The sequence below is a fragment of the Chelon labrosus genome, assembly GCF_963514085.1.
Source record: "Chelon labrosus genome assembly, chromosome: 6".
Classification (NCBI taxonomy): domain Eukaryota; kingdom Metazoa; phylum Chordata; class Actinopteri; order Mugiliformes; family Mugilidae; genus Chelon; species Chelon labrosus.
Window position 1 is genome coordinate 8,289,416 of NC_140342.1, and position 25,934 is coordinate 8,315,349.

At 40.4% G+C, this 25,934-nt stretch overlaps 2 protein-coding genes across 2 annotated transcripts in view; one reads left to right on the forward strand and one right to left on the reverse strand.

Moving 5' to 3' along the window:
• The window catches only part of slc1a7a (solute carrier family 1 member 7a), a gene marked incomplete at its 5' end in the record, with an annotated part of 28,883 nt that extends 20,897 nt beyond the window's left edge, over positions 1-7,986 (forward strand). The window contains 7 exons of the mRNA XM_084546576.1: positions 192-423; positions 676-775; positions 1,691-1,924; positions 3,298-3,492; positions 6,530-6,664; positions 6,963-7,062; positions 7,644-7,986. Of these exons, the coding sequence (XP_084402702.1) occupies positions 192-423; positions 676-775; positions 1,691-1,924; positions 3,298-3,492; positions 6,530-6,664; positions 6,963-7,062; positions 7,644-7,910 (1,263 nt within the window). The 3' untranslated portion in view covers positions 7,911-7,986. The remainder of the gene's footprint in view (positions 1-191; positions 424-675; positions 776-1,690; positions 1,925-3,297; positions 3,493-6,529; positions 6,665-6,962; positions 7,063-7,643) is intronic.
• Positions 7,987-11,895: 3,909 nt separating this feature from the next.
• Positions 11,896-25,934, reverse strand: part of scp2a (sterol carrier protein 2a) — a 28,469-nt gene continuing 14,430 nt past the window's right edge. Inside the window, exons 14-17 of the mRNA XM_084546237.1 lie at positions 17,954-18,083; positions 13,128-13,207; positions 12,360-12,451; positions 11,896-11,938 (exon numbers count right to left, since the gene is read on the reverse strand). Of these exons, the coding sequence (XP_084402363.1) occupies positions 11,905-11,938; positions 12,360-12,451; positions 13,128-13,207; positions 17,954-18,083 (336 nt within the window). The 3' untranslated portion in view covers positions 11,896-11,904. The remainder of the gene's footprint in view (positions 11,939-12,359; positions 12,452-13,127; positions 13,208-17,953; positions 18,084-25,934) is intronic.

Below are 25,934 nucleotides of genomic sequence, written 5' to 3' on the forward strand. Positions count from 1 at the left end.
ATGTTTGCCTATAAGAAAGTGAATCTGTTGCCTTTACTGTCTATAAAGTGAACAGTTTATCTTATTTGAAATATAGTGTCTATTACACTCAATGAAATAGGCCCACATGTGAGAATCTACTTCAAGCATCTCTGTTGGTGTTCTGTTTACTGTGCTGATTGTAAGACCTGGGCGCTGTTTTTGGTTTCAAGTATCGAACGCAGAGAGTCCCAGAACTTATTCCCAAGCCGACGGTGGCTCAGCTCCTGGATGAGACCACAACGCGCAGGATCTACATCTATGGCATCCAGGATGACAATGGCACTGACGTCCAGAACTTCTCCCTGGATCTCACACCGCCTCCGGACGTCATCATGAAAACATCGCCTGGCACAAGTGAAGGCATGAACGTGCTGGGGATTGTAATTTTCTCCGCAACCATGGGTAAGTAATTGGCATAGATCTGACACAAAATAACCTGCACAGTCCACATACATAAATATGTATAATGCCGTAATTAAAGTCTTGGCACACACAAGAGATAACTTTGCATATTTTTTAATAAAGTCTCTTGTGAGTGAGACAAATAAATTATGTAATTCTCAGCAGTTAACACTGCTTAAACACTGGTTGACAATTACAGTTCTTATTTGTTTGTGCATGCTGCATAATTGTTGTCTTATTTCTTAAACTCAGGAATAATGCTGGGAAGAATGGGACCCAATGGAAGTGCTTTGGTCAACTTCTGCCAGAGTTTGAATGAGGCCGTTCTGAAGATTGTTGCCATAGTCATTTGGTAAGAGCAGTATTTTAATAGTAAACTGCACCATGTGAGCAGTTTTGATGAAACTAGTAATCAGGCTGAAAATCTGAGCTAGGATGTGCATGAAATTGTGTATACACAATTTTGGCACCCACTTATCTTTAGTGCCAATATGAAGTTTACACATTTTTGTTGAAAGGTGATTTAACTATAGGATAGATTACTACAAAATTTTGCAATCCCTGTCAGGAAAATGTATACCGTGGCAATGTCACAAAGTGTGGCAAGGAGGTGGGACCCAAACGCAGGACACGCACACAAGGAACCAAGGACTGGATGAAATCGTTTTTAGTTTGATAAAGACTAAATAACAAAGGGTGCTGCGTATGTCAGCAGTTAAATCCAAAAGCACAAGTCCAACAAAAGGTGAAATCCAATAAACCAAAAGGTAGACAAAACTCAGAAATGAAAGAACCACAAGAAGAAGCTGAACAAAGACACTAGGAAACACAAGGGCATACAGAACAGTAAGATCCAGGGGAAGAGAATAGATGAATGAACAGACTGCTAAGGAGCTAAGGAACAAGTGGGTCATTCAACTGACAACTTGACAAAGAGCAAAGGGAAAGGCAGGATTATATATACTGAGACTAATGAGGCACAGGTGAGACTGCTGAGGGTGGAGCACGCAAGGAGAAACCAATCAAACAATCAATGGAAGGAAAACACAGGAAGTAAAGCAAGATTGATGCATTTTTTTCTTATCTGTTTAGAATTTTATTTCCTTGCTAAATACTTGCAAAATGATGACATTCCCATTAGCTTCAGGTGTGCTTTGTGTACTAGTGATACCTACCAAACATCGTAGCATGCTAGTGCATGAGCCCTCAGCTCGAAGTGCCACTGTGCTTGTAAAACATACATTGGTTGTCATTCTGTCACTTGCAGGTATTTCCCCTTTGGTATTGTCTTCCTGGTTGCCGGGAAGATCTTAGAGATGGACGACCCTTCAGCCATGGGGAAGAAGCTGGGCTTTTATGCCATCACTGTGGTAATGGGCCTGGTGCTGCATGGTCTATTCATCCTCCCAGCCATGTACTTCTTCATCACTAAGAAGAGCCCCATAGTTTACATCAGAGGCATTCTACAGGCCCTGCTCATATCCTTGGCTACGTCCTCCAGGTAAAAATCTAAGATCCTACATTGAAAAATTAAACACTGCATTGGATTTCTATTTACTTGTATCCATTACAAAAAAAAAAAAACATAAATGGAGGCTTTTTTTAAAATATAATGACGATTTTTAACCAGACTAACCACAAGGGTAATCACTCAATAATAATAATGTGGTTCACCAAAAAGAGCAAGTGAATAAGAGAGAACCAAGGTCACAGTAGATGTCCTCGAATGCTCTATTAAGAGTGTCAGTGAAGTGGTTCCGGAAAAACCCTAATGGAGTACTCTACCTCAAGGTTGTCTTTTAGCTTCTAATTGTTGGTACGTTGGCCTTTTCCACCAGTGCTTAATCTTGTGACCTTTGAGTTTTTTTACAATCAGCATCACAGCACATCAGTCTTGGCATTTTTGGCTTCGTGGATTCCTTTCTAAGGCTGTCCTCTCGCTCAGAGTCTTTGTTTAATACGGCACTTTTTTTTTTTGACATTTGTTGGGACTTACTAATTGAAGGGTTACATTAGACGAAATAAAAGATAAACAAACTGTTTTTTTCACAGCGTTTCAAAACATGTGCACATGTAAGCATAAAAACTAGCTCTTATGGAAATTACCTTACAATTTGAATAAAAGAAATAAGGAATAGATTAACATGTAGCACATCTGACTTTGTATCATCCCCCCCCCATAATGGACGTCAGTGGGCACTAGTTCACATATAACATGGTCATTAAAAAAAAAAAAAAGTTTCCACCTATCCATTATTTGGTTTCCCTGGTAACTACTACCTGAAACGTTGCCATCCGCCCTCAAGTAAACTGAATGAACCTCAGATACGTAATGGCAAAAGAATATTTTTCTAGTCCGCTCAGTTCCTAGGAAAGTTCGGTTCATTTATTATGCAGGAAGCTACCATTGTTGTGGATTCAAATTCAGTAATGTTGTGTAGCTACACTTGAGGAGCTGGGGCAATACACTTTTTATTGCTTTCTGATGTCAAGGTGTTTCTTATCCAGCTCCCAATCCCTGCAGTCCATACTCAGTAGTGTATATTGTAACAGACGTTAGCCTGTTAACACTGAAGGCTTTCTCTGCATCCCTGTTGCTATGGCTACCCGCTCAGTCAGTCAGCCATAGTGTTTATCCCTGATTGAAACACAAAGCATTTGTTGTTTACAACTGGAAGAAAACATCTTCCTCCTGTTGTTTGCACCACTACAGAATGGCTTAAAATTACCTAACAAGCCATTTTTAGTGGTGCCTGGTGTGCTGATTTACAACACATCTGTTAGCCACATCATGGCAGTTCCTGTGTGCCATTTTGTCCGTCTCCTAAGAAGATTGTGACCTATATTTTTTTTATCTGTCTTTTCCTGATGCAGCTCTGCCACTCTGCCTATCACCTTTAAGTGCCTCCTCGAGAACAATCACATCGACAGACGCATCATCCGCTTTGTGCTGCCGGTCGGGGCCACTATCAATATGGACGGCACCGCACTATATGAGGCCGTGGCGGCCATCTTCATCGCCCAAGTGAATAACTATGAGCTTGACTTTGGGCAGATCATCACCATCAGGTAAGGAGCAGGCTTAAGAAAAATAACTTACCTAAATATTTCATGATCTAATATAAATGACAGCAGGTGCGGGACGTTTAAAAATGAGACCCTCACAGCTCCCTTTTCAAATATGTGTGACGAGAGCAAAACCGTTTCTTGGATTCAATTGAAGGGCTCAGTTTTCCACATCAGGATCAGTTTAATTGTCACACCATGTATTATTCATCCTGGGAACGCGTGTGTGTTGTGTGGGGGGTTAATAATGGGAATACCTCTTTAAATGGATAGTCTGACATTTTGGGAAATCATTTTCTTTTGAAGAGAATAGCAATTTGTGTAGTTTGTTGAGATAAACCATCTCTCTAGAGAAGTGTCAAACGTTACAATTCTGAAGTAATATTACACTTACTGTGCTGTGAGCTACATGAGAAGATTTAAACTCTCAGGGCTGTCCAGTCTGGTAACCCACCAGCTAGTGTCTGATGACTTTGCTTCTGGTGGAAACGGCCAGTGTTATTGGGGCTTTCAGTATAGCCAGCGGATAACAGATAAGGGATATCTCTCTTCCATATGTCCGCAGTTTTAGTCCAACTAACAACCTGAACAGTTTAAAACCACCACACTCAAAAGTTGTCAGTCACTTGCCAGTTACCCTGGCAAGTGACTGACAACTTATTTATGCGTATATATGTGCGGATTTGTTTATACAGATCAGTCCGAAGGTAAGTAAATAAATCTACCACCTCCACAAAGCTCGTTGATTGAAGCATTTTGCTTTTAAAATCTGTACATGTTAAAATTCCCAGCTATAGGGGTAGTTTTCATCAAACATTTGTTTTTTAATGAAGATTTTATTAAATGCATATAAAATGAGAAAATATATCATGATGTACTTTCTTGTTGAGAGCTGAGAGCCTCAGTACCATTCTCATATCTGTTAATTAACTCTGGAGCAGAGAGTGTGGCACTGCTTTGATAATCTTAGCATAAGGACTAGAGGTAATCCTGTCTGCAGTTAAAAAACACACAGTCTGTATTGCAGCTTCTGCACTGGTCAAAACATTTCCAGATGTGGGCTTGCGCCAGCATCATTAGGTCACATGTTCTGGAGTTGTCAGATATCAGATATCAGAATATTGGATATATATTTTTCATTCTTATTGCCTAGACCCATTGATTTGGATCCTTTACTGCAATTCTAGGGGCCAATGACTCTAATATCATTCAAAACAGTATTATATTAGTGTCAGCCTGCTGGAACGAAGATGGATCTTACTTCACTGGAAACCCAAAACTGCACCAACACACTCAAATCTAATCAATGGGGTAATGAAACACCTTGAATAGATAGATAGGATTCAATGCTGCCTGAAAAGACAAGAGGAGAAATTTTGCAAAATCTGGCAGCTTTTAATAGATGGTGTCTGTCAGATAAAACGTCTGGAACAAAGTTAGGGTGCTGTTAGGTCTGGCAACAGTGAGTCTGAGGTCTCAGTCGATCTTGCTACTTCCTGCAGCCCCATCCCCTTGCTTTTCAATTTACGTCAAACGTCATATGTCACAATGGATGATGTGTATTTTAATTATAATAAACCTACCAACCTAAAGCTTAATAGTCTGTGATTGAGATATTTCAGATCAATTCTTCTTGCTTCTAATTCTTTATACGAATCTCATCTCTCCCAGCAAGATATCGGATGAGCATATAGTATTTTCCAAAAGTATTAACTTCAACAACTGCTAGATATTTATCTCAGCAATGGATCAAAAGGTGGCACAGCCTGTGGTGTTTTGAGTGCAACATGTGAATTAATCCAGCCTCACACATTTAGTTTAATTCTGAATTAATAAAAAATATTATGGGATTTACTAGATTCACATATATGTAAATGTCACACAGATTACGTGTCACTTGAGCTTCTTAGTCTGATCTGATTCCTGCTAAATCAGTCTGGAAGCTCTTGGGAAAGACAGACAGGCAGAAACATTAAATGCCCCCATCCCACCCTGTGATTTTCAACCATAGGTAAACAAGCCCCCCAGAGGTCGAGGAAAAAGACCCGTCCCTCCTCTGACTCGATGACCGCCACACTGTAATAACATTAAGAGCAGACCTCTCCTCCTGGCTGCAGTCTGTGCACATTCCCTCATAATCCCTTGGCAGTAAAACCCATATGACCTGTATTACTCGTCTCCCTAGTCACGCCAGAATTATAATAATTTTCCCTCTCTGCACCCTGTTCCCGTGCCGTTTGGCTGCTGACCATGAAGCTGCTCCATCTGCATGCTAACCCAACCTCAACCTCACCCTCCCCACCCCGGCGACGTCAGTTTGTGTGCAAATTCTCATCTCGGCCATATTGGCTCAGTCCTTCTCCATTCTCGTTCTCAATCAAAAGTTGTAAATCCACAGTACTTTATACAAGTTACACATCAGTTCAAATGTACTGCTAGATGGCTCCTTTTAGATTATTAGTTTCCAGTGTAGTGGAGACAATTTTTATGAGGTTATATATATATATATATATATAACAACCCTCAGATGTGTGCCAGTCACAGCTGACCATTTCTTAGTTTTTATTTCAAGCAGCAAAATAAATCTATCTACTTCTGTGTTAAATCCAGAACCAACTGATTCAAAAATTACAGTTTCCAGATAAATCTGTCACAGTCCTCTGTGTGCACTGTAAATGAGGCATGCTAGAATACATAGGCTGGAAAACAGGTGGCAAGGCCATTTTTATTTTCGCTTGAAGTCCTTGTCATGACTTTGTATGTGAAATATGAATTTACAATACAAAATTTTGTAAAAATATATACAAAAAATATACAAAAAATAACAATACTCTGAAAAAATATATAGAGAAAAACTAGAAATATAAAGACACTCTGTATATACAGTGTGGTGGTGGAATAAACTTTACAAATAAATAGTTGCTTAAACTTTGAAAGACAAAACAAAAACTATGAGTTGGTGAGGTAGTGGTTCGTGCAAAAAGGCAGTGCAAAAAAGCATATTAATTGTACTCTGCTGCTCCTCTGTCCGATCTCTCAGCATCACCGCCACAGCCGCCAGCATCGGTGCAGCTGGAATTCCACAAGCTGGACTTGTTACCATGGTGATTGTGCTGACCTCGGTCGGTCTGCCCACAGATGACATCACTCTCATCATTGCCGTTGATTGGGCTTTGTAAGTAAAGGTTCATTTTTCCCTTGTGAAATGCTGCACTCGAAGATACCATTTCAGGAATTCATTATGACACTTGATTAATTTGCAGTGTGCCATTTACAGCTCCTTATAAGAGGGACAAATACAGTATATAAGGTACATACTAATTCGATGTACTGTTGATGCACACTGCATAAATCTCAGTGACTCGGCTAGACCCCGGCTCTGAGAAGGTTTTGATAATATGAAGTGAATAAGTCATGGCCTTTTCCCCAATGATTCATCAACAGCGTGAATGACTTTTGACTTTATCATCCAGGGATCGATTCCGGACCATGGTCAACGTGATGGGTGACGCACTGGCCACAGGCATCATGGCTCACATCTGCAGAAAAGATTTTGTCAAAGAGGGAGAGCAGGTGAGAACCAATTACCCTCAGTGCTGCAAACCCTCCATTCACTGATGTCTTGACGCGAGCACAGCGATGTTTATCTTTACATGAAAGAGTGCTGGAGTCTTTCATGTAAAGGGTTAAAAAGGACAACTCGATATCCCATATAGCAGACTCAAAGGAATGATTTGACATTTTGAGATAAACCAGATTCAGTTTCGTGCCAAGTGTTAAATGAGATGAACTGATTCGTTCATGGATGGAGCAATAGCCTGGAGATGACAGCTTAACTATGGTGACTGTGGCCTCCTTGTCCAATAAATGAGGTACAAAGTGGGCTAGCTGTGACCACCCCCTTACAGTTTTCATGCTAACAAAAGAAAACTCTGTGATGCACAGACACAAGAGTGGTGTGAATCTTCTCCTCTGGCTATTAGGCAGCTTTCATCTCGGATATGTCCTGCCTTCAAACAGACTTACTGCATTTATTTTATTTTTGTATTCATGACCATATTTGCCCTTTTAAATCTGCATCCAGGTCCATTTCAACTGCTTGTGAGCATTGCCTATTTAAACAAGTGATTCTAAGACTGTATTTTATCCATCAGGTGCCTCTAATATGCGAGACTAAACCCATGATAAGCATCCAGCAGATGATGACCTACCAGAACCAGAAGAACGGCTGCTACCAGCCGCCTACGCCGGGCAGCAAGCACGACCACCTGTCCCCGGACGTGGCTCGCCTGATGCAGCTAGAGGAAGGGATTCGACCATCAGAGAAGAAGAAGCACGCTCACTCCTCTCATCACAAGAGAGAGCACAGGGACAAGGACCATTGTTCCATTGACATGAACGGGCTGGAGACTAATGTATAAGAGCTGCTGCCCTGCCAACAGCTGCCAGCACATCCTCAGCTGCAGATGGAGCGGGACTGGAAGATACGACAAAGAGCAGGAGTGACTGAGTTCACACGCTTTTTCCCTCCGAGAAGGAGAGTGGCCTCGATGTGTGCGAGGAGGAAAAAAAAACTTTTTTTTATATATAACCTAAAGGATGACCTACATTTGATTGTGTATGTTTGTGTGTGTACATATTCAACAGAGTTGTATAATTTGGTAGCAGCAGTGGCAGTGTGCTGCTCTGAGTGACAACCCCTTTTTGCGAGGATTGATATCGGATCTGTGAGTGGAAGGAGCAGAAATGGAGAACACAATAGCTAATATCAGATATAATTAAAGACATCTGATCCTTTGTGGACTGCAGACAAAAGAAAAAAAATCATTATAATCATTATGATCTGGTATGTTATTAACAGAATAATTGTTGGGATTTTTGTGTATTTCTTTCTTTTGTCATTTTGTTCTTTATGAGATGAACATGAGGCTAATGGTTGCCTATTTGGAATATTTTTCCAGTGAATCCAGTGACTCAATAAAGCAAAGTGGGGCAAAACAAGATGATTGAGCAGCGAGAGGAAATTTTTATTTGGATGCATGTACGAAAAACACTTTTTCACAATTTCCTCAGATTTTCCTCATGCTTTTCTTCTCTGCCTTGTTGTCCTGAGCCCAAGAGGGTCCTCCGCCCTAACTGCAGCGTTGTGCGTTCAAGGCAAAACGATGATGGAGGTCACAATGAAAGCAGAGACGAGTGTTTGTCAGTCATGTCCTCACTGTATCCCCTCTTTGCCTTAAAAGACCAAAGGAGGAGCACTCAGGACCTGCGTGTCACTGACGCACGCCAAGACATAACAACACGTCAACAAGCACAGGGCACACTCCGAACTCTGTCCGTAGATATGATATATGCTGTACATGTATGTATTTCAAGTTTAAAAAAAAATAATGTAGATTTTACTGTCATTTCAGTATGTTTCAAGAGCTGCCATTCTGTATTTGTTTAAAGAAACGTTTCACTGTAGGCTTAACATTTATAAAAATGTAAATCTGTAAAATGGAAAAGAAAAATATATCAAAAACATAGAAATACTTTACTTTTAGTTATTTGTTAATAGACTGGTGAGATTTGAGTTGTGGAGTCGTCTGCGCTGGCATTTTAAGGACTAAAAACTGTGGGTACATAGCCGTGTCGTCTCCGTCACGAGCACAGAACAAAAAAAGAAATGACGCTGTTTACTTCTCACGCACAAACGTGTTAAATAATTGAGACTGGCCCGTGAGATGAGAAAAGATTGACCCCCGTTTATCAAGCTGCTAAAAGAAACATTTTCAAATATAACCTCACCTCCGACGGCAGAATTTGGTTTTTATATGAGCTAATGTCCCACTATTTCATTCCTTATTTATATACTAACAAATGATATTTTGCTTCTCATGAAAATTTCCCCAACTGAAATTATGTACTGAATGTCCTTGCAGGATACAAGACAACATACCACTGAATAAACTGAACGGTTTTCAAAGAAATGTTCAAGGCTGCTATATATATTTCTGATTTATCATTTCAAGGCTCTGACAGGTTGTTTTTATCATTTTATTGTAAGAGGTTACCTGAAAATGTGCCTTGCAGCTCAACATTCGTAAAAACTGTGAGAAGTGTAATCCAAGTAGACACCAATAGGTAGGGGTGCTCCATGCGACTGCTTATTTTTATTTCAGTTTCAACTTCATGTGTCATTAGTTCAAGTATGTCACCTTTATTAATACTGTCATGCAATAGCCAGCATGTTTTACTGAACATGTAACCATCATGAAGCCAGTCTGCAGAGGAGAGGCTGTATAGATTCTACACAGATCCCATTAACATCAGGAGGTTATATAACACTGAGGGTTACAGGCCCACAGACGTGGTGCTATAAAATGCAGTTTCATTTGTTGAAAGTAAAGGTTGTGAGCCAAAGAAGCAGGAGTAACCTTGGAGCGAGGCTGGGTGACCTTGGAGAACATAATAACTGGATCTGTGCGCAATTGTCATTCCACTGACCGAACGATGAGAAGGGAGGCCTAATAGAGGTGTCCAGAAGTACATAAGAGAGTGTGTCCAAGGAATATAGATCGTGTCTTTCTCTCAAGTCTGATCACTTCAGGAAGGAAAGGATTCATTTTATTGGTAAATGGAATTCTCAGTGAAGGCTGACAGCACGGGCACCATCTTGTTCCACAGCGTCCTTCATCACTTTGTGCACTGCAGACCTTGCCCATGTTACATCGTGACCTGCCAGTCATTATATCTTCATCTAATAATCAATATCAAGTCAAAATAATTATGTGTATATCTCCTAACTGGCAGTGCATGGTCACTTGAATGAAATGCTGAAACGTCATGTAATGGTTTTCTGTTTAAATTCTGACCCATGTGACTAATGTATTTTTTGCCCTATATGATTTCTGCATCATTTTATTTATTTATTTATTTATTTTTCAGCTCACTCTGTGGTTTCATGGCAACAGCCTTACTTGGTCTGGAATGATGGGTGGCTTGCATTAGCTCAGTGTTTTTCAACCTTTCTTGAGCCAAGGTACATTTTTTTCACTGAAAAAATCACAAGGCACAGCACCAACCAAAAATGTTAAAAAGATGAAACTCTGTAGCCTATATTAACAATTCTTTGACATTCTTGTCAAAGTGTCTTGAACAGGAATCAAATAAACACAAAGAAAAAAGTCTTATACATATATGTACACAGACAGATATATATACACAGACACTTGACAATGGCATATTATTTGCAGATAATAATTAATTTGTTTTCAAAAAAATGTTGTTTAGACCAATTAGGTGAAATTGGATAATTTCCCACGGCACACCCGACGATCTCTCACAGCACACTAGTGTACCGCGGCACAGTGGTTGAAAAACACTGCATTAGCTAATGGAACAGCTCTGTACTTACTTTTCCCGAGATACAGGAGTGAACAAAGGAAAACTATATATCACACAGTCTCCTTTTTAAAGAATACACATCTTCTGTACACTGGTTTTGTATTTTGGGAATAAGAAGCTGCCAACTTCACTGCATTATAGGGTCTTTAGTACTCTAAACTCTTCCTCCAGTTTACAGTGATCAAGTAAAGTGTGGTAAGTTGTGTATAATTAATATATCCATCAGATATACAGTATATTTAATGTCTCCAGTCTGTTCATTGTGCTTTAAACAGGACTTACTGCGTCTGAAACAGGAAAAAGCAAGTGGTGAGCTTTGGGGATAACTTTTTCACTGTATGCCGAGGATTGTTCTGCAGAACAAAGACCCAAGCAGAGCTCAACTGCGCTCATTCGAATACAGTATATCTAGGAAAACTTAACTAAGTGTTACATGTTAGAAGCACAGGCTGAGCTTCCACAGTTGATTTGAGGCAAGCCAACCCTGAAAATCCACCATTCTAACACCATTCTGCTTTACCTCAGGCCACCCCATTCACTGTATCTCCTAAAGACCCATTAGCCTGGTCAGTGACACCAGCTCCGCAGCTTGTGCGGCCGCTGAATATCACCATTTGGCCAAGTGGCCACTTGGCAGAGGGACAGGACGGGGGGGCAGGGTAAAGTAAGCTGGCCGGATATGAGCAATTACGAACGCAGACTAGATCTGGCAGAAGGCGCACAGCGATGGGCGGAGGTGGGGAGGCCAACTGGGAGAGGTTTGGCTCTTGAAAATAAATGGACTAATGGAGGGGGGGAAAAAAATTGAGAAAGAGGTAAATAGGATACAAAGGCTAAAAGGATAAAAATAGATACAGGAGAAATCCTTTTGATTAACGTCTAAGCATCTGAAAGGCTTGAGTGCACAGGTGTGTGGATATCACAGAACTACAGCATGGGTTTAATGCAACCACAGTTAAGATGGCCTTATTGCAAACTAATGGTGGTGTTTTTAAAACTCAAAAACCAGGACCCAACTTCAGACTTTTACTTTATTTTGTGCAGGGTTGAATCTTCATTACTGAAAAGAACAAAATGTTATTTTTAAAAAGTACCCACGCCTCAGATTAAAAGAGGTTCATCAGAATGAAAACAGAAAGTACACTGGCAGAAGTTATTAGTGAAGGTTTTATCTGAAAAAGATCATCAGTATTTCACAGGTTATATTCTACAGCTAATATCAAACTTGTTAAGCACAAGTTTAATTTAGTAGCAAAACAAGAGGCACTTTGACTAGTCTGACTACATGATCAGTTGAAGAGTGACATGTTTATGAAAACCTCATACAGTATCACCAGTTTTTCACACGGACCAATACAGACATAAGCAGTTGGAATTAAAACTTCACGTGCTGTCTCCCATAAGCACATTATCAATGAAGTTATTTATTAGAAACATTTAACAGGAGGATTTATGCTGAAAATGCTGGAACAAGGTCTCACAGCTTGGCCTTTACTTGAAGACCCCAGGCTCCTAACAGCCTCAAAGGTACATCTAGGATTCCATTGATCTTCAGTTTCCCTTTGGCGAACGCCTAATGTGAGAGGAGAAAAAAAAAAAGTCAACCTACACAGTAATGCCATCTGAGCACCTCTCATAGATTGAAACAGAACGCTACTGAAAGGTTTGTATTGATTTTGTATGTTTGTGTAGATTTCATTAGAAGGATACTGGGCATTTTTTGGCAAACGTTTGAAGAGGCAAACAGCAAAATAGCAGTGCAGTTGCCTTCTACCCAAGCACTGAAGACTGCCGTTTGATCCCAGACAAACCCAGACTTAAATCAAATATGCACTTAGTAACTTAGTCATGTCTGCAGCGTGTGTTTGAGTGAGTGAATGCAAGAATGGAAGAACACAAGACAACCCAGAGTCCAGCAAAACCAGCAAAGTTCAACTCAACCAAACCAAAATAAAGTGGGACTGCTCAGACACCTACAGATATAGGTTAGCAATCACATGAATCCAGGCGTCAGCCATCAGTACTAATGAACCACTCCCCAACCACCAACAACTGAGGAAGTACTCTAGGTCTTAATTTTCTGGAGCAGAAATGCTCCAGGAAAATAGCACATACAAGCAGCTGAACAAAGACACAAAATGAGATTTAAATATTTTTATAATTTAAATATTTCTTTGTGGTATTAAAATTAACTGCAAAATGAAGAAAAAAAAATAAGAGAAATATATATGGTTAAAAATTACACCCACCTTTGCTGCGTCTCCATTTCCTGTAATCACATCCAGAAGATCACTGTCATTCATGGAAAAGGTACAGTCTGCCATTTTACCTATAAGAAAATATTAACATATTAAGACTATCTGCATCCTATATCCACACTGAAAATTGTACTCAACTGAGATATGCTAACACAAGAAAAACAACTGATATACAACTCTACATTATCAGAGACAATTACCCACAAAAGGTCAATTACTAGAGTGCTGGAAAAATAAAACTCTCCAGAATCCTCTTGGTATTTCCATGAGCCCTTCCAAAGGCGCAGCATACACGTTCAGTGCTTTTTCTTTCACTAAAGCCTCAATTCAGAAAACCCTATGACTCTTTTAGTTTTTAATTGGAAATTGTTCCCCCTACATTTTGTGGCTTTTTAAGGAAATGTCTCAACTCCACCATCATCCTCCTGGAGCAGACATGCTCCGGGAAAATGGCACATACAGGCAGCTAAGTATTTGATACACTGCCGATTTTGTAAGTTTCCCCACTTACAAAGAATGGAGAGGTCTGTCATTTTCATCATAGGTACACTTCAAATGTGAGAGACAGAATCTAAAATAAAAATCCAGAAAATCACATTGTATGACTTTTAAATAATTAATTTTATTGCATGAAATAAGTATTTGATCACCTACCAACCAGCAAGGATTCTGGCTCTCACAGACCTGTTTGTTTTGTTTTTAAGAAGCCGTCCTATCCTCCACTCGTTACCTGTATTAACTGCACCAGTTTGAACTCATTACCTGTATAAAAGACACCTGTCCACACACACCATCAATCAGACTCTAACCTTTCCACCATGGACAAGACCAAAGAGCTGTCTAAGGACACCAGAGACAAAATTGTAGAGCTGCACAAGGCTGGGATAGGCTACAGGACAATAGGCAAGCAGCTTGGTGAGAAGGCAACAACTGTTGGCGCAATTATTAGTAAATGGAAGAGACTCAAGACTGTCAATCTCCCTCGGACTGGGGCTCCATGCAAGATCTCGCCTTGTGGAGTGTCAGTGATCACGAGAAAGGTGAGGGATCAGCCCAGAACTACACGGGAGGACCTGGTCAATGACCTGAAGAGAGCTGGGACCACAGTCTCAAAGGATACCATTAGTAACACACTACGCCGGCATGGATTAAAATCCTGCAGCACAGGCAAGGTCCCCCTGCTCAAGCCAGCACATGTCCAGGCCCGTCTGAAGTTTGCCAGTGACCATCTGGATGATCCAGAGGAGGCATGGGAGAAGGTCATGTGGTCAGATGAGACCAAAAGTGAACTTTTTGGTACAAACTCCACTTGCTGTGTTTGGAGGAAGAAGAAGGATGAGTACAATCCCATGAACACCATCCCAACTGTGAAGCATGGGGGTAGAAACATAATGCTTTGGGGGTACTTTTTCTGCAAAGGGGACAGGACGACTGCACCATATTGAGGAGAGGATGGATGGGGCCATGTATTGCGGGATTTTGGGTGACAACCTCCTTCCCGTTCCCAGCTACAGCCTCGAAACCTGAAAGATCTGGAGGAGATCTGTAAGGAGGAGTGGGCCAAAATCCCTGCTGCAGTGTGTGCAAACCTGGTCAAGAACAATAGGAAACGTTTGATCTCTGTAATTGGTTTCTGTACTAAATATTAAGTTCTGTTTTTCTATTGTATCAAATACTTATTTCATGCAATATAATGCAAATTAATTATTTAAAAATCATACACTGATTTTCTGGATTTTTGTTTTAGAATCTGTCTCTAGATTTTAGATTCTGAAATCGGCGCTATATCAAATACTTATTTTCTCCACTGCAAGTACAGATGAAGATTGAAAAGTAATGAAATACAGTACAAATATAATTTACCTTAGTTCCCCTAATGCGAATAAACCCAAAGCAACTGTCTTGACTTCGGATTTTTTAAAGTCGACTATTATGTGGTGAAAGTCGAGTCGACGTCAATTAGTTGATGACGTCACACACAAAAACACCTTTTTTTCCTGCGTGGTAATTGAAGCTTGAACACAGGGTACCATCAATAGCATTTATTAGTACTTCACAGCGGGATATATATATATATATATATATATTATATCACCGAATCCTTTTGCGTGTACAACAGCTAAAAGTCTAATAACTTCGGACAATGAAATTCACCAACAAATTGTTGATGTGCAGCCTCCTTCTCTCTGTTACAGCAGGTGAAGTTGTTAATTGACTGACGCTGAGAGGATTTGGACCGTTCCTCTGCGGACTGTTAGCGGATGCCTTTTCAGATGAGTGTGCATTGCGGTAGTACATTTGTTATATTTCACGACTAACTTACATATTCTGCATGTCACGGTAGAACGGGCTTCATCTTTAGTGAAGTATTTCCACACTCTTGATTAACCACTGCTGGTTTGCTGCAATGACCAAATGGGCTCCTCACCTGTCTTGTAAGAGGCCTCCGTGTTGTTATTGACATCGGCGTGATTGTCGTGATCGGCGACTAGTCGACTTCCTGCTTAAAGCGTCATGGCACAACAGTGAAGTCAACTAGTCGGTTCAACCCCTACTGTCTCACTGTTTCTTTAAAGTGAGACAAAGGACTCACCCATTCTCATGTTTCTCCCGAGTCAGCTGCTTTAAAGACATCATCATCAGAGCTGACTGAGAGTTTAGAGGTTCATTCTACATTTGCAAAAAAAAACCCTAACTGGTTTATTTCTGGCACGCAAAAGTAAATGGGAACATTAGCAGAAAGGGAGAAAGATTCATCAAACTGACTCACAGCAATACACAGCAAGGCACTTAACATGAGCTACCATGAGCTCAACAACTTGAGTGATTCATTGTTTGAGAACTGTTGTTCTCAAACGATGGACCATTAAGACAGAAAGTACATTCAGAAAACCTTTCACATATTTAGATTTCCCTGACATATGTATTTGTATTTCAGGAACATTCACTAAGATGGGGAGGCTGTAGTGACTCAGAAATAATGGCCTAAATGCATCAAACATCACAGGGGACCGGACACTACGCACAAGGGTGTAATTAAGAGGTTGCGTGTATGCTTGTGTGCACATATAATGCAGAATGTGTGTGTGTACAGGCAGAATAAAAATCTTCTAGCATCTTCCACCTGTAGTAGAGCATCATTTGATCAAAGAGACGGTGCGAGCATTTTTCGAGACATGGGGCTGAGTTTTTCCATTAGTTTTATGTCTTGATGTCCAGCCCAGTAGCATCGTTAGTTAGTCTAGGCAGGTTGTGTGAGGTACTACTTATCCATCATTTAATAACATACAGAGGATGGTGGTCAGCACGCTCCCAGGAGCACTGGCATGGAAGCCAAGCAATGAATGAAAACATATTTTAGCCACCTAAAGAAATATCAGTTTAAGTGTAAGCTATATTTAGAATGTTGTCGCAGCCTCACCTTGATGTCAGACAGCCCGTTTTCACAGGAACTGAAGCTGTTAATTAATCCATTCTTTCTTTAAAGCCAGCAGACTTCATTCACAGAAACAGCACCTCATAGAAAACAAGAGGTGTTAGTCTACTGCTGCCTTCAATGGTTAATCTGTTTTGTGACTCAAGTTGATAGTTTGGATCAAAATGAATGTGTATCAATACCAAAGCCACACAGCGGTAAACCAGCAACCCCTGTGATCTGAGGTAAAATGACAGTTTTTGTCAGTGAAGTCCAGTGGTTTTGAAGAGAGTGATATAACAGCTTCACTTCCCTGACAGAAGAGGATGTCGTTTTTAAGCGTTCTTGTTCAAAGTAGCTACAATAGGTTTTGAGCCCATCCACAGCAGTTTATCACAGACTATGGACAAGCATGTCACCGAACTCCATCCTTTAAATCTATCAAGAAGAAAATTTCAACCCTAGTGTTATTGTACGGCTATAAGATGAGTTTTTTACTTTGTGAAATTTTTCCAAATTTTTAATTGTCGTGTAGAAAATCAAGATCAAAGAAATGACCCTATATTATTCCTTGTCCTTAAGTGGTAAACAAATATAAACATGTATTTAGACTATTAGAACATTAGTGCTGACTAAGACACTTGTCAACATACACATTATCACACTAGACAACGTTAGGTCACTTCTTTGTGGTACCTAATAAAGCTGTTAAGTTCAGAGTTCATGCAGTGCTGGGTCTTGCAGTCCCCATGTTGCACTGATCTTCTCTGATTGGCTGGGTGAAACTGTGAACTGAGAGGCACCGGGATGCAATTTAAAATGTGTGTGGAAGTTACCAAATATGGTCCCTCTCCCCATAAAGGGTTAAACGCCACTGAGCTGAGGAATGTATTTCTTCATTGCAGGGTTTGACTGTTGTTCATGAGAAGCAGCCTGTGACAACTGAATAAATCTCCCTTTAATTGCATTGAGAAAACCCCTCTTCACTTCTAGCCTTGCTGAAATGAAGACACTATATGAAGAATAGAATAATAGAAGAAGCCGACAAACAATGAAGGTCTTGGAATTATCTGAACATACTGAACATATTTCCTTTCTCCTTTTAAGAAAAAGAGAAAGAGAGAACTCTGTTAAGTTAGAGTTTCTAAAGTCTGTTTGCACATTGTGAGATAAGTAAGGAATGCGATATATGTGCAGGAAAAAAAAGCCAATTTTAAATACTTTCATAATGAATGCCAAGCAGGCAAAAGGGCCATATTGCTGAGAGCTGTGGAGATGGTCTGAGAGTGGTGTCTTATTGTGTGACAACAGTGTGGCAAAGATTTCTCAGTGTGTATTAAAAGCAGCATTCCTGTGAATCCCGTTCAACGGGTTGGTTAAATACCTCCATAAAGATACATACCTGTGTCATTGCTGACAGACCCTTTGCCATTTTTCAAGTCCAAAACCCAGGTCACCTCTTCCCCAGCTGGACCGCCCTTCACTTTAAAAGCAAGCACTCCATCAACTTCCTTAACGAGGTGCTCTCCTTCCTGCAAGGAGACGTAAAGGTTTTGAGTTCCAAGAAATAAATCAGTACTTATTATGCCTACAGTGCTAACTGACTTCTAACACAATCAACTGGCATGTGAACCTAAAATAAATAGTTTGAATCAAGGTTGTGTAGTTCCATGTTAAATAAAAATCACATCAGACGGACTTCCGGTCTGGCAGCCATGAGGTAGACAGCACGCTATCGGAGCTCCCCGATCATCAAGGAAACGCCGTTATTTTTTTGAGAGATTGTTTCTTGTTAATAGGAAAGGTTGAAAAGGCGTTTATAATATGCCCAAACCAAAACAGAAAAGCGTGCCACAGACGAGGGAAAGAGCTCAAATAGCTGGGGAGGGGTCGGTCGAGGATGATACACCTGGCCTTCCCGACATGGCGGAGCAGCAAGTGGATGCGGAGACGGTTAGCCTGCAGACGATATTGCAAGAGCTGAGAGAGTTTCGGCGCGAAAATGTAGATACTCTCCGAGAGATACGAGAAGACATTAAGGCAACTAACAACAGAGTCGAGGAAGCCGAAATGCGAATTTCAGAGACAGAGGAAAGAGTGCAGGGGCTGGAAGAAGCTACGGCGGAGCTGCTAAAGCTACAGGCTAAGCTGGAGGACAGGCTAACGGACCAGGAGGGGAGAGCAAGGCGGGAGAATATAAGAATCCACGGCATAGAGGAGGGGTCCGAGAGCAACTCCACATCGATGATAACATTCGTGGAAAATCTGCTGAGGGAGAAACTGGAGCTGCCCCCCACCCATGACCTGAAGATTGAATCGCGCACTGGGACCGAAGCCCCCGGCTGGGTCTCCCCCGAGATCTATAGTCGCTAAGTTCTCCAGCAGCAAAACTAAAGAAGAAGTTCTGAAGTTGGTATGGCAGAAAAAAGGTTTTCTGTACAAGGAAAGAAGAGTTTTTGTGGACCACGACTACGCACCGGAGACCCTCAAGAAACGCCGGGAATACGCAGAAGCGAAGAAGGTGCTGCGGGAAAACAACACACGGTTCCAGACACCTTTCCCAGCCAGATTAAGGGTGTTCTACGAGGGAGAGACGTGCCTATACAACTCGGCCGAGGAAGCTACGACGGACATGGTGAAGAGAGGTTTGCCTGTGACGATATTCAAACCACCGGCGAGCTGGGCTGATAGAGTGAAAAACCTGATGTGGCGCAAGGTCCGGTCCCCGGGGAGAACGGATCAGCACCCTCAGACGCCGCGGGACGGTTTTAAAAAGAGACTGGACGTTTTCAGACGGTCTGACCGCTGATCTTGTTGCGCCTCGGCGCGGTTTCTCCACGGTAAGGATACATAGTAGTAGTGGCAGTGAAGCGAACAATTAATAAACCACTACTTTGAGACGTGTTTGGGTCAGTTTAATGACATTAATAATATAATATGTGTGACCGGGGAAATCCGACTAAGCTAAAACATGGAACATTTTGAAAACTTAAGGGAGGGCCCTCCACAACTGGAGATGATTGGAGACTTTCCCTCCGAGCCGGCAAAACATCCCGGCTCCTTCAGGGTCTCAAACGAGACCTCAAATCAGGAAGTTCAACTTGAGTCACTGGTAAAATGTCTCAAGTTTATGTTCTTTTGGGACTGTTCAAGTCACGTTCTTTTTTGTGTTTTTGTTCGTGTTCTTATAGTGTTTGAGTGGAGGGGGGTAGTAAGATTAAAAGAGACATATAATTTATAATGGAAAGTCCAAAAGTTCCACTTAGATTTGCCTCTTACAATGTGAAGGGTGTACTTAATCCAGTTAAAAGAAGTAAAATTCTGGGCAAAATGAAAAAAGACAAAGTAGATATAATATTCTTGCAAGAGACGCATCTAACCGAATCCGAGCATGCTAAACTTAAGAGGCAGGGCTTTAATCAAGTTTATTCGTCGTCCTATAAAACAGGACATAGAAGGGGAGTGGCTACACTGATAGCGAAAAGATTAATTTTTGAAAAGATATCAGAAACTTCGGACAAAGAGGGAAGGTATAACATGCTTGTAGGAAAATTAGAAGGGTCAGAAGTCACTCTCTTAAATGTTTATGTACCCCCAGGTGCAACATGGGAATTCTATAAACAAGTACTTGATCTAATGATTACAAAAGCCCAGGGAATGGTGATTTGTGGTGGTGACTTTAATTTGAGACTGAATCCAAACTGGGATGTGTCAAGACCCACTCAGACTAACACAATAAGCAAAAAGGTGAGAAAGATGATGAGTGAAATGGGCATTTGTGACGTATGGAGGGAGTTGAATCCTACAACTAGAGATTTCACTTTTTACTCCTCACCACATAAAACGTACTCAAGGATTGATTATTTTTTCATGTACAGTAAAGATATTGGTCTTGTAAAATTGGAATAATGGACCTCTCGGACCACAGCCCGGTTTATCTGGATTTAAATTTTAAAAATAACAAAAACAGTTTTTCCTGGAGACTTAATTTAAATGCACTTAAAGGTAAAATGAAGGATGAACTTCAGGAGGAAATTCGGTTGTACCTGTCAGAAAATGATAATGGGGAAGTATCCCCAATTATGGTATGGGATGCAGGTAAAGCCGTCTTGAGAGGGAAAATCATTGCGAAACTGGCCCTACAAAAGAGGCTTAGACAGGAGAAACTGAATAAACTAGAAAAAGAGTTGGAAAATTTGGAGAAAAAACATAAAAAAGATGTCCAAATGGATATTATGAAGAAAATTAAGGAAATTAAAAATCAAATTAAAGAAATTTACGAGGTAGAAATTCAGAAGAAACTAACCTTTCTGAAACAGAATTACTATGAAGTAGGTAATAAATCAGCCAAAATTCTGGCCTATAAATTAAAAAAACAACAAGCAGAGAGGGTAGTGTATAAAATCAAAGACCAAATCACCAAACAAATAAAACTTGACTTCCAGGACATTCATAGTTGCTTTGAAAAATATTATAAAAATTTATATACCCGGATGGTCAGTAAGGGGATTAGGACTCCTGAATCTCTGCTTGCGTCACTCAATCTCCCCACAATTACAGAAGACCAGAACAAAGTCTTACTGGCCAATGTGACTATCGAAGAACTCCAAAAGGCAATCTCTAGACTAAAACCTAACAAATCCCCAGGCTCTGATGGGTTTACAGCAGAGTGGTACAATACTTTTAGTGACTTATTATCACCTCTATTACTGAGAACATTCAATTGGGTCATTAAAAATGGAGAGATCCCTCCATCTTGGAGGGAGGCGATCATTACTGTAATACCAAAAGATGGTAAAGATAAGACAGATTGTTCTAGTTACCGACCAATTAGCTTGCTAAACCAGGATTATAAACTATTCACATCAATTCTAGCAAAACGCTTAGAAATAATACTTCCAGATATTATTCATTTAGATCAAACGGGGTTCATCAAGCAGAGGCAAACACAGGACAATGTTAGGAGGACATTACATGTTATTAACCATATAGATCAAGATAAATTAGAGGCTGTTCTGCTGGGGCTAGACGCAGAGAAGGCTTTTGACTCTGTCGACTGGTCATTCTTATATAAGACATTAGAGAGGTTCCAATTTCACAATGATTTTGTTAAAGTAATACAAGCTTTATACTATAAACCAACAGCTAAAATTCGGATTAATGGAGCATTATCAAATAATTTTGAACTTGAAAGGGGATGTCGGCAGGGTTGCCCTATATCGCCGCTCTTATTTGTCATCTTTATAGAGCCCTTGAGTCAATGGATAAGGCAGAATGAGAAGATAAAGGGGATCATGGTGTCGCAAGAAGAACACAAAATTGCCCTATTCGCTGACGATATTTTGATATATTTGGGGCATCCGTCCGCCTCTTTCCCAGAATTACTCACAACTCTGAAGGAATATGGCCTACTATCAGGCTATAAACTCAATATTCACAAATCACAAATCTTGACATTCAGGTATTCACCTAGCCATCCCATGAGAGAGGAATTTAAAGTCAATTGGGACTCCAAATCAATTAAATATCTAGGTGTGAATATCCCAAAACACCTGAACATGATCATAGCAGAGAACTATGACATATTGTTTTCCAAAATTAAATCTGACCTGTCCAGGTGGAATCTAATCCCCTTCTTAGGATTAGGACAAAGAGTGGAAGTGATAAAAATGAACCTGTTACCTAGATTATTATATCTGTTCCAAAACATACCAGTCGAGCTTCCAAATGGGAAATTTCAAGAATTAGATAAATTAATATCACGATTCATTTGGCAGGGGAAGAAGCCAAGAATTCGCTATAAAACTCTCCAACTAGCAAAGGACAAAGGTGGCCTTGCTCTCCCGAATATTAAAAATTATCACCAAGCGGTCCAGATAAAAATTTTGGTTGACATTTGCAACCCTTCCTATAAAGCAAAGTGGAAAGACATAGAATGTCAGATATCTAGTGATATCCCAATACAAGCAATTATAGGGGACAGTGGACTGGTTAATTGTCTAAAAGATGTAAATCCATGGATTAAAATGTCAATGAGGACCTGGCACAGAGTAATCAAGGAAAACAAGGCAAAAGAACCTTATTGGATCATTAAATGGATAGGATATGACATAGATTTCTTACCAAACAGGATGGATGCAAGATTTAAACAGTGGGCTGACAAAGGGCTAACAAAATACAGCGACCTCTTTGAGGGGGGCACACTGCAACAATTCCAGGATCTTAAAAATCGATTTAGTTTAACAAATCAAGATTTTTATAGATTTTTGCAAGTTAGACATTATCTAGATAATATAATGAAAAAGGAAGAAGGGCAACAAACTAACTTGGGATTACTGAAGATATTTCTACTCAGCTACAGATCGGACCCTGGTCGCGGAAACATATCAAAGATATACAAGGTGTTACGACAACTAGAAGGAGGAGACACTGTATATATAAAGGAGAAATGGGAGAAGGAGAGCAACATTACGATACAGATGGAAATATGGGAAAAAATTATATTACAAAAGTGGAAGAGTACATTCTCACTGTCTTGGAGAGAATTTGGGTGGAAAAATGTTGTCAGGTTTTTTAAAGTTCCAGCACAAAGGACTTCTCTGGGAAGAAATACAACCTGCTGGAGAGCATGTGGTGAGGGCAAGGCAACACATTATCACATGTTTTGGGAATGTCCAGTCATTACAAAATATTGGGAGGAAATTAAATTGAACATTGAGAAAATCATGAAAATAGTGATCCCATCAGGGTTTGAGACATTATACCTGGGGCTAAGACCGGACACTGTGAAGGGACCTGACAATAGATATATGTATAATATTTTACTATTAGCAAGTACAAAAGCAATCACAAGGAAATGGTTGGTAAAAGATTCCCCGACAATTGAAGATTGGATCAGAGTGGTTAAGGATATTTTCACAATGGAGAAGCTAACATTCATTCTGAGGCTGGAACAAGAAAAGTTTGAAAGTTACTGGAAAGTTTGGATCAACTATCTAACAAATGATAGGCAGGAAGTTTAAAGTGACATCTCCACCCCCCCCCCCCCCCCCCCCCACCTCTTAGTTCTTAGTTCTTGACTCCACTCATCTGTTTCTGGTTTTAGTTTTTGATGTAGTTATCACATATTTATTATAAGTGCTATACATGTATGCAGCAAGCTATCTTTGTTTTATTTTAAAGACTATTACAAGGACTGATATTTGAGTTAGTGAAACTTTTGTTATGGCTGTAATTATCACCCCACAGTACTGTCCAGATTAACCCCCATACAACTTGGTTATTAGTTTTACTTTGTAACATTATTTTTTTTTTCACTTTTCTTTGGATACTCAGGATATTTAGACATTTTGAGGGGTGTTGTGTATAAAGAACAGAGGTATTTCTGTAATGATTTTTGAATTCTGAATATATTTGTAATCTACTTGCTCTCTATACATGTTTCAAGCAAAAGACTTGTGGAGGTGTACTTGTATGAGCTCTTCAATAAAAAGTTTAATAACAAAAAAAAAATCACATCAGACAAAATGCAATCTAATGGTGATACTGAGAAAACTAGAATAGCATACGTGACTTGAACTGAAACTGTACACGTGAGTATGAAGTACCATGTTTTTGTGTTCGCACATAAAAAAAAAAATCTCAAGTCTCTGAGCTGCTGCAGAAGATGGTGGTGTGGATATCTCTTGTGCAACGGATGCTGCGCCAGGACAGGGAGACATATGTTAACAAGTGTATGTTGTTTTGTTCAAGCTCACTCTGATGCTTCATCTAAGGACACTTAGGGTGTATTCACACCTGCCTTGTTTAGTTCGATTAAAACGAACTCAAGTTCGTTTCCTTGCTTGGTTCGGACCTTTTTGACTGGTGTGAATACAATCACTCGAACTCTGGTGCGGACCAAACAAGCGGACCGAGACCCAGCTGAGGAGGTGTCTGTCTGTCTGTGGCACGCTGATTTGAAACTGGGCAGGTGTCTTTGTGGGGAGGAGACATGGGTCACGACAATGGTCACAACTGAAAAATCTTCTTCAGCTCCCACTATAGGAATACATACTTCCGACGGGCACTGCACTAGTTATGGGAAATGTAGGATAGCCCAGTGACACACACAACAGAGAGAGACACGTGAAGCAAACAAACGCAGGTAGGTTAGGTAGAGATGAGCCGTGGCTTAACCGAGCTCTGAGGAGACACGCTGCCTCCTAGATATCTGGGCAGATGTCCAGATATCTCAAATGCTGGAGAAAACACATAAAAATGCAGAAGTATATAAGATTTTTAGTAAACAAATGAGAGAGAGGGGGATTCCAGCGCTCAGTTTATAAACCATATTGCTAGCATAATAACAAGTAGACCTACAGTACGCAAAGTCTCCATTGTAGCCTATTTACGTGGGACATTTGGCTTCCTTCTTTACCCCGCCTATACGTTTACCAGCCAATGGCTGAACGACCTTAGCACATGTGTTTTTGTTTATAAATTCTGGTCCGGTTGCAATTAATCACAGTGTGAAAGCGAACCGCACTAAAAAAAAAAAAAGAAAAAAAAAATTGGTCCGGACCAAAGCAAGTGAACTAACGGACCTTCCTGGTGTGAATACGCCCTTAGATCCTCTCGAGTGCAGGAAATACTCCTGAGCACCTTCCATGTCAAAGCATCTACTGTGGAGTGGTCTGCTGGAGTGGCAGCATGTCAGCGGAAGACAAAAAGAGACAGACTGGTGAAGAAGGCCGGCTCTGTTCTGAGCTGCCCTCTTGAGCCTATGCAGGTGGTGAATGATCAGAGAATGACATCCCTGATGGAAAACCAGTCCCACCCCCTCCATGTTGCTATACCAGCACTGGGCAGCACCTTCAGCAGCCAACTGCTTCACCTGCTCTGTGTAAAGGAGCGTTCCTGCTGCTCTGAGGCTGTACAACCAAGCCAGCTCCCAGTAGACCACATACATGTATAACTACCGTTGTGTTTAATTTGCTATTTTTTTGTATTTATTTGGTTTTAGTTTTTTAATCTCATGTGTGCACTGTGTGCTGCTGCAACACTGCAAATTTCCCCACTGTGGGATAGATAAAGGATTATCTTAAACATTACATCTGGACAGAAAGTTCATTGAAATACTGGTTCTTCTTGGGAGCCTCATCCTTTATGCTCCATACTGACTTCCCCAAGGCCGGTTGTAACATTACCCTCAGCATTTTTCATTTATTTTTCATTGCCAGTTTGTGTTGTGAACATAATATGCACCTGCACAAACAGAACCTAGTTATTAATTAAGAGTAGACTTGTGTTTTTCCACATAGTGCACTGGGATTCACGGCTCTTCACATTTTCTACATATTGTTATGTCACAGCCTTATCCCAAAATGGATTAAATTAATTTT